At 39.0% G+C, this 15,246-nt stretch overlaps 1 protein-coding gene across 34 annotated transcripts in view; it reads right to left on the bottom strand.

Annotated features, from left to right (window-relative positions):
* Positions 1-15,246, bottom strand: part of ptprk (protein tyrosine phosphatase receptor type K) — a 195,083-nt gene that overhangs the window by 15,476 nt on the left and 164,361 nt on the right. For 4 of the 34 annotated variants that reach the window (XM_079887444.1, XM_079887445.1, XM_079887475.1 and 1 more), the window contains 10 exons: positions 13,892-14,052; positions 12,673-12,708; positions 9,787-9,798; positions 9,442-9,629; positions 7,314-7,401; positions 6,230-6,378; positions 6,078-6,095; positions 4,893-4,929; positions 3,334-3,431; positions 1,745-1,861 (listed from right to left, as the gene is read on the bottom strand). In XM_079887444.1, coding sequence (XP_079743570.1) covers positions 1,745-1,861; positions 3,334-3,431; positions 4,893-4,929; positions 6,078-6,095; positions 6,230-6,378; positions 7,314-7,401; positions 9,442-9,629; positions 9,787-9,798; positions 12,673-12,708; positions 13,892-14,052 — 904 coding nt within the window. The remainder of the gene's footprint in view (positions 1-1,744; positions 1,862-3,333; positions 3,432-4,892; positions 4,930-6,077; positions 6,096-6,229; positions 6,379-7,313; positions 7,402-9,441; positions 9,630-9,786; positions 9,799-12,672; positions 12,709-13,891; positions 14,053-15,246) is intronic. The other 30 variants (XM_079887458.1, XM_079887462.1, XM_079887461.1 and 27 more) reach the window with 14 other exon arrangements.

Genomic DNA, 15,246 nt, shown 5'->3' with positions numbered 1-15,246 from the left:
CATTAAGAGGCACAATTTTATTTATGAATTGTTCACATTTCATGGCCACTTTTATGTGATTCTCTACACCTGTGTGAACTTAAGAGGAGAGCTGAGTTCACACTAGAGCTTAGATTCTCTGCCCGAGCCCGAGCCCGGACTCGACCCGACCCGAGTCGGGCCGATATTTCCCGCCACTGTCCTCGGGCCGGGTCGGGTCGGGCCCTTGATAAAGCACGTTATGTGTCATGCGCAGCGTCTCGTCCACTCTCACTCGCAGTCTCGCACGCGTGACGCATCACACCTGCTGTGCGTGCTGTAGGCTACTATTCTGCTGCTTAAGTGCAACATGGAGCTTGAAGAAGCAAAGAAAAAAATTAAAACAGGAGAATTAACTTTGAGCAAGTTTGGAGGAAAATCGGAGGTATGGAAACATTTTAAACATTAAATGCGGCACGCTGCTCGCCTATGACAGCAAAAAAACGGGGACTTCGACGATGAACAGACACATGAAGCAGTCTTGCCATGGCAGAAATTATGATAGTAGTCAGCCTCAGGCCTCAATGTCCTCTTTTGTTACTTTTCCGATCCATTCAATTATTTCTGAATAAACAAACAATGCAGTTTACATGCTTCTTCCTTGTCGCATTATTCATAAGATAATTAATAAATGCACGCACATGAACTTGATAAATGTTACAGATATGTTTTACTATGCACAAACAAATGCCTTTCCTTTACATGTGCAAAATTCAGAATTAAATGAATGTGCTGCAATTTGTACAAAAAGAGAGTCTGTAGTAGGCTAGCCTATGTGTTTTAGCCATTAAATAAGCACATTTAGTTTCAAGTTTGTTAAGTTTCGTTTTGAAGAAAGCTTTTCTTTAAAGCGAATTTCGTTTTGTATAAATTGTATCTTAATTTTAATACATTCCAATTGCCTGGATTTAATACATAAAAAGCAATAGGCCTATAGCAGACAATATAATCATGACATGCAGTCGCCGGCGCGTCGCGGTCACTTACACCATTTGAAACTTGTAACACACGCTGTCACCGAATTTACAAATCTCGCTTGTTGCTCACACACATATTATGTTGAAATAACAATATGTTGTAGTAACATTATTAATCTTTAAGAATATTTGATTGAATGCTGAATGTTGTGCTTGTTCAATTTAATAAAATTAAAACTTTAATTGTGATAATTAAAATAACTGAATATTTAATATTGAGTGGGCAATTTTTGCTCATTTATTAATAGTATTTATATAATATATATAACTGCGCAGCTCCCCCTGTAGCTTAAATGATCTAGCACAGCAGCACCTGCGTTAAAAAATATTCTGGCGCCGCCCCTGGGTATAACGGCCCACATATTAAAAATGGTCGGGTTTAAATCGGGCTCGGGCTCATAATTACAGTGAATGTGTCGGGCCGGGCCGGGCTCGGACACAACGTGCTCGGGCTCGGGTAGGGTCGGGCTTGATTTGTTGGGCCCGATCTAAGCTCTAGTTCACACATCCTCTACAAATCACCAGCTGATTCAAACACATCCAGACTTCAGACATGATGTAGAAAAGTGGCGTTAGTGAAGAGACAAGATCCAGCAGCATTTGACACAAACAGACACACACATTTAATCTAATGAACTCAAAAGTGTCCACATACTTAGTGGCGCTGCTGTATAAACATATTTCCTCCAGAGCCCCAGAATATCAGTATCACTCGCCATCTAAGACTGAAGGTTTAAACATCGTCTCACCCTCTCCAGAGTAAAAGTCCTGACAACGTATTCTGCAAGCGGCTCCACCTCCACGAATGTCACTTTGAAATCTCCGTAAACTTCAGCATCATCTGGCCAGTACTTATAGCATTTCACCTACAGGAGGACGAGACCAATCAAACGCAGAAGACAGGACAGAAACACACACCGTCTGCAAATCACATGCACTAACGCAACCTGCTGCACATTCATTTAATACACTTTTAATAGGAACTGTCTTAAATACAGTAACCATATCGATCAATGCAAAGCAATACAGAAGCATCTTGATTCACCGCAGTCCCGTGTATTCATTGCTTATATCTTAAAGCTTAAATCCCGCTTGGAGATGTTCAGTCCTATGATAATCTGCTCCATTATTTTTTTTTTACATAAACCAGTCAGTTTCACAGACTAGGCTTAAGCCTAGTTCGAGATTAAAACTCATGTGTGAGCTGTTTTAACTGAAAGCATATCTTATAATTAGGGCTGTCAAACGATTAATCGCAATTAATCGCATCCAAAATAAAAGTTTGTTTTTACATAATATATGTGTGTGTATGGTGTATAATTATTTTCTATATATAAATACCCACACATGCATGTATATATTTAAGAAATATTTGCATGTATATACTGTGTATATATATTTATATTATAAATATTTTATATATAAATAACACATTTTTCTTAAATATATATGCATGTGTGTGTTTTTATATATAGAAAATAATTATACTCCATACACACACATATATTATGTAAACACAAACTTTTATTTTGGATGCGATTAATCGCGATTAATCGTTTGACAGCCCTACTTATAATATGTCAGTGCCATTGTTTTATCTCGAGAAACACAAAAATAATGTTTTTTTCTAAGGCACGTTTATAAAAGCTACTTGAATGTCCTAACTGAACTAAAGCTTAATCTAAAAGCGGGCCAAAGACTGCTGTGAAATCATTTCGGTAACACTTTACAATAAGGTTCATTAATGTATTAACTAACATGAACTAACAATGAGCAATACATTTGTTACAGTATTTATTCATCTTTGTTACTGTTAGTTAATAAAAAATAAAGCTGTTCATTGTTGCATTAACTAATGTTAAAAAATACAACATTTGATTTGGATAATGTATCAGTAAATGTTGAAATTAATATTAGCTAATATGCTGCAATTGCTGCAGAAGTATTGTTCATTCTTAGTTCATGTTAACTAATGAACCTTACTGAAAAGTGTTAACATCATTTCATATGCACTCACTTGAGCATGATGATATCATTTAACAAAGCATCCACAACATGCAAAAATATACAAAATACATACGTACATACACATGCATCAACCCTTTGAGAAGTGTTAAAAACAAGTGTTTTCTTTCTTTTGATTTTGGGGTGAATTATGAGCTGTTACTGACAGGCTCAGTGAGATTCACTTTGAATGTTCACAGATGAAATATGATCTGGTGTCGATTACTAGTCCTGGCTCACTCTTCAAAAGGGTTTTTGCAGGCTGGGGCCTTCAGGTCACATCACAGAGCACAGAAACACAAACGGCCCCTCAGCAGGCAGTATAGTGACATACCCGGCCCACCTCCACTAGGTTGGTTACCATGACGATACAGGCCGACTGCTCCTGCCAGATCATCCTCCAGAAGTCATACACCGTCTCGTGGACCGGGCCTGTGGGCGACACCAAGCTTTGGCTTTATTTCTTTAAATGTAGGCTTTCGTTAAAATGCACATGTACGTTTGGGCACACTGAAAACATGCTATTTGAAGTCTTTGTACGATATAGTCAAGTCAAGTCAAGTCAAGTTTATTTATATAGCGCTTTTCACAATACATATTTTATCAAAGCAGCTTCACAATATTAAATTAAAATAATACATCAATGTTTGTTTCTAGTGGAAAACGTCCACGTTTGGTAATGCTGATCAATAGTATCGTTGATTGATTAATTAAATTAAGTATCCCCAAATATCCCCAACTGAGCAAGCCAAAGGCAACAGTGGCAAGGAACTGAAAAACTCCATCAGGACCTAATGGAGAAAAAAAACCTTGGGAGAACCCAGGCTCAGTCGGGGGCCAGTTCTCCTCTGGCGTTTATGAACTAGAGGTCGGATTTAACTGTAAGATTAAAAGTATTATATGAATGCCTGGCTGAAGAGATGCGTCTTTAATCTAGTTTTAAACTGGGAGAGCGAGTCTGAGCAACGAACAGTATCAGGAAGACTATTCCAGAGTTTTGGAGCTAAATGTGAAAATGCTCTCCCTCCTTTGGTGGATCTGGATATCCTAGGTATGACCAAAAGCCTCGAATTTAGTGATCTTAAAGAGCGTGATGGATTATAGGGCGATAGAAGATCCGTTAAATAGACTGGAGCTAAGCCGTTCAGGGCTTTATAAGTCAGTAGCAATACCTTGTAATTAATACGGAACTTTATAGGTAACCAATGCAGTGATGATAAAATCGGTGTTATATGATCATATTTTCTTGATCTAGTAAGAACTCTAGCGGCTGCATTTTGGACTAACTGTAGCTTGTTTATTGAGGATACAGGACAACCAGCTAATAAAGCATTACAGTAATCTAGTCTCGAGGTCATGAATGCATGAACTAACTTTTCTGCATCAGAAACTGATAGCATGTTACGTAGCTTAGCAATGTTTCTAAGGTGGAAAAAGGCTGTTCTTGTAACATATGAAATATGATTTTCAAAAGACAGGTTGCAGTCTAGTATAACACCCAGGTCTTTTACTGTAGAGGATAAAGTAACAGGACATCCTACTATGTTAAAGTTGTAGTGTGAGAGGTTTTGTGGGCGGTTTTTTGAACCGATGACTGTATGTGAAGTGATATACAATGCAAAATGTATTTGTGTTATATTAGATTTGCATTGTCAATGGTACATGAGTGCATAGTAATCTGGAGGATGTCATTTTAGACAGTTTGTTCATCTGTTGTTACACAGATCCATTCTAGTAGATTGTTAGAAGGATATTCACTAAATGGTTTTGGGTTTAAGAGCATACACACTTTCTCAAATAAAAAGTTTGTCACGGTACAGTTCTTGTTGTATTTAAACACCTGTCAGTTTTTCTTCTTGGCAAGAAAGCAGTATTTTCACATTTCTCATTTACCTTGAGTTGCAATGTAATGGCTGGGCCTTTGGTATCCCTGCAAGACAAACACAAAACAAGGATTTAGTTACGACTTTAAAAGACGGAGGCAGCAAAATATTCAAACAAATACAATCAAGTTATCCGAGATTAATTCATTTTTTACAGTGGGCTCCCAGGGATTGACATGAACTATTTTTGCTCACTGGTTTTCCAAAGTTACTAGCCTCTCAGCATTTTCACTGGTCACAGTTTTGACATCAATACCATGGGGAAAAACTGCCATATAGATATTTTTAATATCAGCAGAAGGTTTATTAGGCTGCTGTCACTTTAAGACCCGACGCACGGATCCAATGTACTGTTACACATGCGTTTTCTTTCTCAACTGTTTACGTTCACTTAAAACACAACTGACTGTGTTTACGTGAATACTCGCCAAGACCGGCATTTTGACATTATTCTGTGTGTATTCAAATGTTTTAGCACAAAATCTGCAGGAATTAGTCAAATGATGCGCAATGCCACGCTGAAATTCAAGCCCTGCAACAGCAACAATATTAATCTGGAGCGAGTGAAACGAGTGAGTAAAGGGAAACGGGTTTGTGTGTAACTCGCTGTCGGAGAGATTAGAGAGATAGAAAGCGCAGCTGGTCTCGTGTATCGAAAAATCGATATTTTTGACAACATTTCATTGCACTTTATTATTTCTTTTAAAAAGACTACAATTGAAAAATGCATATATTATATATAAATTTCAACCCGCCAAAGTGGCAAGTAGGCGTTACACACAACTGCTGAAATACACACGCATTTGGTGGGTTGGCGGGTGTTAATGTCAAGCCCTGAACTAAATGATGTTTTTAATAGTTAGGTTTTTCAAGTTAGATCGACACTTGTAATCTCGACACACACCACAATTTCAAACAGAATCAAACACACACTGCAGGGAGACCCGACATCATCCCCCCCCCCAGGAAAACACACGACACCAAAATCATGAGGGTTAACTAAAACACAGGCCAGGGATGTGAACATGCATGGCATCCACGAGCAGAGCGTAAGAGCATCGAGGAGAAGCAGCAGTGTGTGTCGTGTGGAGAGAGAGAGCGAGAGAGAGAGAGAGGGAGAGAGAGAGGAGCGGCGCATGCTGATGGATGGGTGACACAGAGAGGGTGTTTGAATGTGCCCTACAGTGATACTTACATCCCTGTACAGCCAAATCTACCGCCCCCAAATCAACCGCACAAGAGTGAGAGAGAGCACAACAATGTCAGTGAGTCAGCAAGCACCTCCAACAAGGAAGAAAAGAAAGCTGTAAATTGTGTATAGTTGAGACAAAGGCATGCATAAAAGACCTCACATACGAGGGAGGGAGAGACGTTTCTCACACGTTCGCCAATGGAGGAGGAGGCGGCATCGCCACTTACATCAATGTAGTTGGCATTTATGTAGTCGGACGAGGGGTCGTCTTCCATTGGCTGCAGGATCACTCGAGAATGATCGTCTACAGCGCCAAACAGAGCAAAGTCAGGATAAAAACACTGCTGGTGCTTTCTGTATGTGTGGTGGATTGAGAGCTACGCAACAGGTTTCTCAACATGCATTCTTAAAAATAAAGGCTCTTCAGTGAAACCATTTTGAGTTCTTGCAGGGTGAACCTCATGAAAACATGTTCTGGTCATATTTCACCTCAAGACCAATAGGAAGAAATACACATGATATTTTTTTTTAAAGATTGTTTGCTTGGTGACGTTATCTTCATGGCGATTAAGCACATTTTCTCATTACTGTAAAGCGTCCAGATGTTTACATTTGTTTGTAATAAAATACCATCATGTTGTCCAGACACAATTAACAGTTTTTTTACATTTACATTTAATCATTTAGCAGATGCTTTTACCCAAAGCGACAAAGCGACTTACAAATGAGGAGAGCAATAGAAGAAATCAGACCAGCAAGAGGGCAACAGTACACAAGTGCTGTAACAAGTCTCAGTTAGTCTACAACAGTACACATAGCAAGTTTTTTTTTTTAATTAATTAAATTAAATGTATTTTTATTAAATAAGCATAAATTAAATGCACTACCAAAAATATTTGTAAGTTTCTGTAGCTCAAATGCACTGCTCTACTTTAACAAAGGTCATTGTATTGAGAATTGGGGATGGGGGGGGGTTAAATTGAAAATAATCTTACTAAAAACAGGCTTCATTTTCTTTGTGCACAATATAATGTCTTAATCTTTTCTTTAGATGCTGCGGTGAAATATGACTCTTTCTTGATAGGTTCATCCCTAAAGCACCAGTGAATGTTGGTTTTCTAGAGCAAAAGTTCATAAGATTCTTTAATGACTACAAAACTGTCTATGGACCTAAAGAAAAACTTTGTTTTTAAGAGTGTATGCAGACAGATCTTCAGTGAGAATATCATACACTCTTACATGCAATGATGTTCCCATATCGATTCTTCGTTCGATTTTGCTCTTTCTTTGCTGCATCCCATGAAGCAGACTGGCCCTCAAAGAAGCTCTGGAGAGACAGAGAAAGAGTTACAACACAGCCAACAGAAGCTGAAGGAAATCCTAGGAATATCCCAATTTACTTCAAATTCTCATCATGTTTGACAGCATCAGCACCACACAGTAATGTGTACGGAAACACATATAATTTTCATTACTGAACAGTTACAGAAACATCAGGCGGTCTCAGCAGGCGAAACAAAAACAGAAATTGTGCTGCATCTGGCACAAAAACTCAAACTGATACGATTGTGGTTTCAGAAACCGCCGACACTGTTTGCCTGCAACCAGCAAGCTAATGACTGCAAGGCATGTGTTAGTATCAGGCTGTGGAGGAGGCATTTTTGGGTGAAGTTCTTGTTAAAGGTGAAGTGTCATTTTTTTGTTGTTATAATAGTTTGGGGTGGGACAATCTATTCATCAGAAATATGGAAGATGGGGGAAGTTTCAGTAAACCTGTGTGAAAACAATCTTTAAGGCCCTGACATACTTCTAGTGAAATTGAACTGGTGTAACGTCATTTCGAACAAAAACAGACCAAAAGTTTTGGATGATGGAAAAGGTGGGCGTGGCTCTGAGGCTCCTCCCTCTTTGAGGTGTAAATTAACATTTATCTTCGAGAGGAAATATAATTCAACCTGGCTCACTTCCAAAATTCATTTAATTTCTATGGCTTTCCATGTTCAAGGACATTTCCTATTGTTTTTATTTTAAAGTTTGAATCACATTAAAAACTTAATTTCTGCATTGTTCATTTCTGCATAACCGTCGCTTATTGGCCCTGGTAAAAAAAAAAAAAGAAAAAAAAAAAAGATAAAAACCCCCCCCAATCACCACCGTCATCGTCATTTTGTTTTGTTGCACTTTTCCAAACCAAACATTTCTGAAAGTATCAGTTTCAACTATCAAAACAGTTTCATGACAATTTGTTCCATTTTATGAAATACAGAATTTATCTTAAATTGTGTAATCAAACACCAACCAACAGAATTGATGTTCCATCATTTTATCATTTAATATTCTTTTACTTTAAATAAATGTGTAAGTTTGAGGCTGTTTTGTGTCATGAAAGAGCGTCATCTCACATTCCCTTTAAGAGCAGGCGCGCTTGTTCCATGGCGGATTGCTATTATAACGGCGGATTTGCCAGGAGCGGTTCACAGCCGAGGAGACCGACGTTCCCGTCAGGGCCGTAAAACACAGAGAAGTGACATTGGGGATGGAGAAACACACCCAGATTAGCTTCGGTTAAACAAGCGTATGATAATTTGGGTAAATGTGTAAGCTAGATTATGCCTATTTTTTCACATCTTCATGGACACAACAATGATTTCCCTCGTGTGGTAATATTTTTCCTTGTAATAATGTATGATTTGCAAAAATGAAAACTGCTGCGTCAATGTGTAGATGAGAGAAGCAAAGTGTGTGTGTGTTGTGCACACGCTACATTGATTATGGCCAAGCATGAGCCCTTAAAATAGCATCTGAATAACATGAGCAACGCGCCACTGACTTTAGACTCGGTTTCTCCTGGTCAGTGGCGGAATTGTTTTCTAAACCTGCAAAATAGCACCAGGGAACGTTTGCTCCGGAACACGCCTCCTCTTTTCGCTGAACCGCCCCCGGGAGCGCAAGTTCATTCCCTAATTTACCGACGTGCGTCTGTGGAGGGAAAAGTCCGCTGTGCGCGGGTGCAAAATAGGAATGATACATGCGTCGTGTACAAAGTCAATTGCGCTGGGTGCGAGATAGGGCCCATAGTCTGAGAACCACTGATCTAGACGTCGCTCTCAGCGAAGTGAACGGAGTCGGGATGTTTCGCTACAAAGGTATTTACAACGTCTTTTTACCCGTAAGCGAAGAATGAAAAAGAACTTTGCCGTGAGTATATCGGGGCCTTTATTTCACTTTTCCCATGAACTCTATCTGAGCAGATGAGACACACAGGACACACTCTCACACTCCGACGCACTGTTTTCTCATCATAAGCTTGGAGCTTTGCGATGAGTTTCTCTGTGGTTTCAGCGTCCCCAGCGCTTCCCAGTCTAACCTCATACTCCTCCTTGAAGCCGTAGCTGTCGGAGGTCTTCATCAGGTTGATGTGCTGCAGCAGGTCTGCCACCCGGATGGCGGGATGGAGCTGTCCGGTCTGGTAGGGCGACTCCGTGCCCTCGCAGTGGTAGCGTGGGATATCCAGCAGTCTGCTGTTCTCCGCCGCTGCCGCCGTGTGGTTCTCGTCTGAGGAGGCATCGGGAAAGCTTTAGTTCAATGCGCACCTTTACACATGCTGAGCTCAAAGGACTCGACAAACACACGCGAAACCTCACAAATGCATATATAATCCCAGAGTTGAGCACTCTGCACAGGACAAAGGCGTCTCTTCACACACACTTACCAGTGATAGGCACTTATGGGGCAGCGGGAGAGAAAAGAGTTGTTTAGTTCAGCGTCAGCTCAAACACACGGGTCTGCAGTACAGCTGATGGGGTGATATATGGACTGAACATGTACACTAACATGTACACAGGACACTAAGACGGGAGGGGGGGGGGGGGGCACAAACAAAGCCACTCTCGACATCACACTGAGGATATTCTTCAATCACGTCACATTTCACTTTGGCTATAGTTTTTGAGGAGATGCAGAAGCCGCTTCCATATGAACTACACCACAAACTGAATATAACTGAATCTGTTCACAGGAATCGCAACCACAGGAAGTGATTTATAAGTAACCCCTGTTTGTAACAAACTAGTGCACACTTTAGTGTGGATTCTCCACAGCTTTTGGCCACATCTGCAGTCTAAAGGTTTGTGAAGACTTTGATCATCAGCTGGTCTCTTCATCGCAGACGTCAGAGAGACGCAGAGAGTCGTCCTTCACACCTCAGCACTGTCTCTGCCAGAGCCGTGGCCTTAGGGGACGTGTAATCTTCATCTTCATCATCATCACACTGCTGTAGAAAGAGTCTTTCTAGCCTGTTCTGTCCTGTTAGCTCTATGTTTGCATCTGACACTGTTAACCCAGATGACTGGATTCATGTTAGCTTTACTGGTAAGCTGTCAGTTTAGTTTCGGCATCATCCTACGAGCTCCGGGAATACTCATCATGTCATGTGGTGTGAGTGTGTGTGTGTGAGAGAGAGAGAGAGAGAGAGAGAGAGAGAGAGAGAGAGAGAGAGAGAGAGAGAGAGAGAGAGAGAGAGTGTGTGTGTGTGTGTGTGTGTGTGTGTGTGTGTGTGTGTGTGTGTGTGTGTATGAATAATGATGCTTAGGTTAAACATACAGAAGAGTGTTTCCCAGCTGATACTGCCTCCAGAATTTACATTGAACATCTATTAGTCTTTAAAATGTCTAATTTATGTTAATCTATTAATGGAAATGTATTAATATCCCTTGTGAAAAAGAAGTACACTTTAGCATGCTTTTAAAAGAGGACTGTACTTCTTATGGAAACACTACTTTAATAGAATATTTCAATTTTCACTGTAAAAAACATGCAAAACGTTCCAGCATTGAAAGTGCTGTGAAACTGTTTTCGGACACGTAATTGCATGTTATTTACAATTAAATGAAACCATAGTGTAGTTTAAATTCATATTAAATGCATTTAGCTGAGAATAAGAGTGCTTTTTTGAAGTAGCACTTCAATATATCTTAGTATGTACAGTAAATTCATAATTACTTGTATTATCTTTGAAATATGCTTAAACTACTGCTGAATGTACTGATAAGCATTTATAGTAGACTTAAATTTAAAAAAATAGATTTATTTTTAAATATTTTAACTTTAACATCAAAAAACACACTTGTTAAAATTGTCCTTTACATGTGCTTTAGTATGTTAGACATCAAAATAAGTGAACTTCTATAAAACACGACAAAAGATTAAAACACAATTATTTAAAATGTTCTTTAAAGGGAAACTGTTATATTATCCACAACTACGGTTTCTTTATTTTCTTAAGTACACTACAAGTGCACATTCAATACATTAAGTGCTCTTCTTTTTCACAAGTGATTGCCATGAAAAAGTCAACAGGAATTTGATTTGTGTTTGATTTCATAATATCTCTCGGCAGTCAAAACACTGTCGTTTGTGTGGACGCTCACCCCAAAAATATATGTAGCTTTATTTATTCTGTCATCATAGCTAAGCATGATCACATGGTAAGTTGCATCATATTTCTAGCATTTAATGTTGGTTTCCTGCTGTCTGTGACCCATCAGATCATACGGTGTGTGGGCTTACTTTAGTGAAACTAAACTAAATCTGGCAAAACCAACCATTGGAACTGGAGTTAAAAATGAACTGGCATTGGCTCTCATAAAATATTCATTTTAAAACAATAATAAGTCTTATTTTAGGGGTAGCATTTGGGTTCATCTGTAGTAATTATAACTAGCTTTATATAAAAACAATCACAATCTATGGTAAGCCCTCATTTAGCAAACGTGTGTGTGTGTGTGTGTGTGCGCACATCGTCATCCTTTAGGTGACTGATGACTTTCACTGCAACACAGTCGTCTCAAGAGACATTTGTACGATTCTGGGATTGCTCCAACACAGTGGATCTCAGTCTGTTCCTACAGGCTCCTGCGCTGCAGATGTCGGGTGGCGTTTAACACTTGTGATGTGACTTGTTAGTAGTAGAGTCCATTGACTGAACGGGGCACATGGGTTTAGTGTGTGACACAGCGCTGCCCGTGGAAATGATTGAGAAACCCAGTTCTACGTAACACAACAGGATCATGGTGAGGGGCTACAGTACATGAGTGATGCATGCTGGGTAATGAAGGTCTTTATGTGCAGCAGGAGTACTCAGCTCAATTCAAACACAAGCTGAATCAAGTTTACCTCATGACTTGAAGTATTTAACTAATCGGAAATATGGACCAATTAAAGACAACATGAAATTACATTTCACTTCAATAGCGCGATGTTCAGAGGACACTAATGTAGGACAGGGTTTGACTTTATTCACTGTGATTTGACTGGATTGCCCAATTATATTGTTGGTTAATATTAATGTCTCTTTAGTTACGCTGACAGAAAGGTCATTTCAGAAGTTAACAAATCTTGACAAAATATGATGTTTTTTCCCCTTAACTAAAGTGTGCACTAATTTAAGTGTGCACAATAAGAGCTGTAAGTGCCATGTTCAAGGCAAGTACACGGGGTCGACTTGATTTCATGTTGTCTTTGAGCCATACGACAGGTTGAACTGAATACTCCAGTGATCCAGTCACAGACATGAGCACACGATACATTCAGTCCTCACCTAATACAGCTGTCGGCACGAGAGGGTCATTAGGCACTGCAGAGAAACATGCAGAGTTATCGTAAATCAAACAAAATCAAGTTCAGAAACTGAAATCACACGCCTCACTGCTTGAGTTTTTACTCACGATTCAACAGAAGTGCATGTTAAACGTGGGTGCATTGTGCACGGTCACGCAATATCCAGTCATTACTAATACCTGAACCAGGACGCTTTAAAAACCTTAGTGAAATGCAGAGCAGTGGGTGCAGGAATGGCATTAAATGCTCTTGCGTTGGGCTGGGCGAGAGAGATAGGGAAGCTTGTTTCCGCCACAGAATAAAACATTTTAAAAGATATTTGTGACTTTTTATCTCATAATTGCGAGTTTACATCTCGCAATTCTGACTTTATTTCTCAGAATTGCGTGATATAAAGTCAGAATTGCATGATATAAAATCGCAATTGTGTGTTATAAAGTCAGAACTGAGAGAAATAAACTTGCAATTCTGACTTTTTTCTCGCAATTGCGACTTTATAACACTCAATTCTGACTTTATAACACATAATTGCGACTTTATATCACGTAATTCTGACTTTATAACACATAATTGCGACTTTATATCACGCAATTCTGACTTTATAACACATAATTGCGACTTTATATCACGCAATTCTGACTTTATAACACATAATTGCGACTTTATATCACGCAATTCTGACTTTATAACATAATTTCGACTATATATCACACAATTCTGACTTTATGAAACATAATTGCGACTTTATATCATGCAATTCTGACTTCATAACTCATAATTGTGACTTTATATCATGCAATTCTGACTTCATAACTCATAATTGTGACTTTATATCACGCAATTCTGACTTCATAACTCATAATTGTGACTTTATATCATGCAATTCTGACTATAACACACAGATGTAAACGCAGATGATGTAAACGCAATTGTGAGAAAGAAAGTCAGAATTGTGAGATAAAAAGTCGCAATTACCTTTTTTATTTTTTATTCTGTGGCGGAAACAAGCTTCCATAGAGAGAGGTACACAATCTAGACTACTAAAATGTTCTCATTACACACACTAGCGCCTGATAAACACACATCATCTGTGTCGCCCCACTCTCTTCATCGTTCTGATGTGTCAGACCTCATATATAAGTGTAAACTCCTGTTCCGGAGTAATCCTCTGTGCTGTTGTGGAGGGCTGGAGTACTCACAGCGGTTGCTGAAGTTGTGCGAGTCCATGAAGGTGACGGACACGGGCTCCTCCGCGTGCAGAGTGCTCTGGTCAGCATAACTGCGATCCATGGAGTTCACCATGTGTGTCATCTCCTGACGGGTGTTCCCGATGGCATCCTTGCGCTTCTTGGCCAGCTTCCTGATAACCCAATGAAAGAGAGAATCAATGAAGATCTACTGCTCTGGGAAACCGCATCATCCCACCCTTCACCCAGCCAAAGCAGTCACATGAGGAATATACAGAACACAGGAGAGAGAAAACGGGGATGATCCAATGGGAAAGCTTTAGTTCTGTGGTAAAGGACAACTTTGAGGAATACTTTCAAATTAGTGGATGTGATTCAGAGAAATAAAACCATGTCTGTTCGAATTGTTCAAACTTCCTGACAGTTTTACTGTCACAGAATTAGTTTAGCCATTTATGTCTAAATGTATTATTTTAATTCTACATTTTATGAAACATGATTATTAGTAAAAAAGAGCATTTGACTAACATAACAATAAAATTACGAAAAATGATTTTCTTAACCAGCACTTTTGTCTTGTTTTCCAGTTAATATCTGAACATAGGGGTCTTATGACAGAGAAAATGTGATATTTAACTTGTTACAGTGCAGTAAACTTAAGATTAATGTCAAATCATTTTCAATTTTATCTTCAAGTAGATTTAAAGGCTTAAAATATTAACATATCTTCCTAGATCAAGAAAATAATCGCAGAAATATGTGACATTTATTCTAAAATGAATGGAAATCTAAAGAAAAGGTTTAATGGCTGAATGAACAATATTCATCACGAACATCAGGATGAACAAATCATGTCAAAAACTGATCTGAAAACAGTATGCCACTTTGCTTCTCGAACAGTTTTTTTCTCGGTTTAAGTATGATTAGATTTTTCCAGTGTAAAACAAGACAAAATACTGATAATTTTTTTTTTTTAGGTCAATGTGGGTTTTTTTAGGTTGCATTTGAGCAAGCAAATACAGAACAGATCATAAAGATATAGATTTACTGTATCTGAACTGAAGAAAAAAAAAAAATTCTCTTGTCATGGTTTTACTTTGCCATGTCATGAAATGCAATGTGGAGCTGTGAAAGAAAGATGATTTGTAAGGCAAATGATTATTAGTGTATGTTCAATCTGTTGCTTTGTTTCGACAGGAATACATACAAGCAGGAATATCTGGATTTTATTTTTGCTTGACATTTTGCAGAGGTGTAGGTTCAGACTAAAGGCCACCCGGAACAGCTGCATGAAGAAACACCCTCTTCACCAAATGAACGAGCAGATGAGGATGTGAGGTGGATGGAGACAGGGTGAGTAACTATCC

The sequence above is a fragment of the Squalius cephalus genome (genome assembly GCF_949319135.1).
Source record: "Squalius cephalus genome assembly, chromosome: 12".
Taxonomy (NCBI): domain Eukaryota; kingdom Metazoa; phylum Chordata; class Actinopteri; order Cypriniformes; family Leuciscidae; genus Squalius; species Squalius cephalus.
Note: the sequence above shows the minus strand (reverse complement) of the source record. Positions and strands in the feature narration are given on the sequence as shown.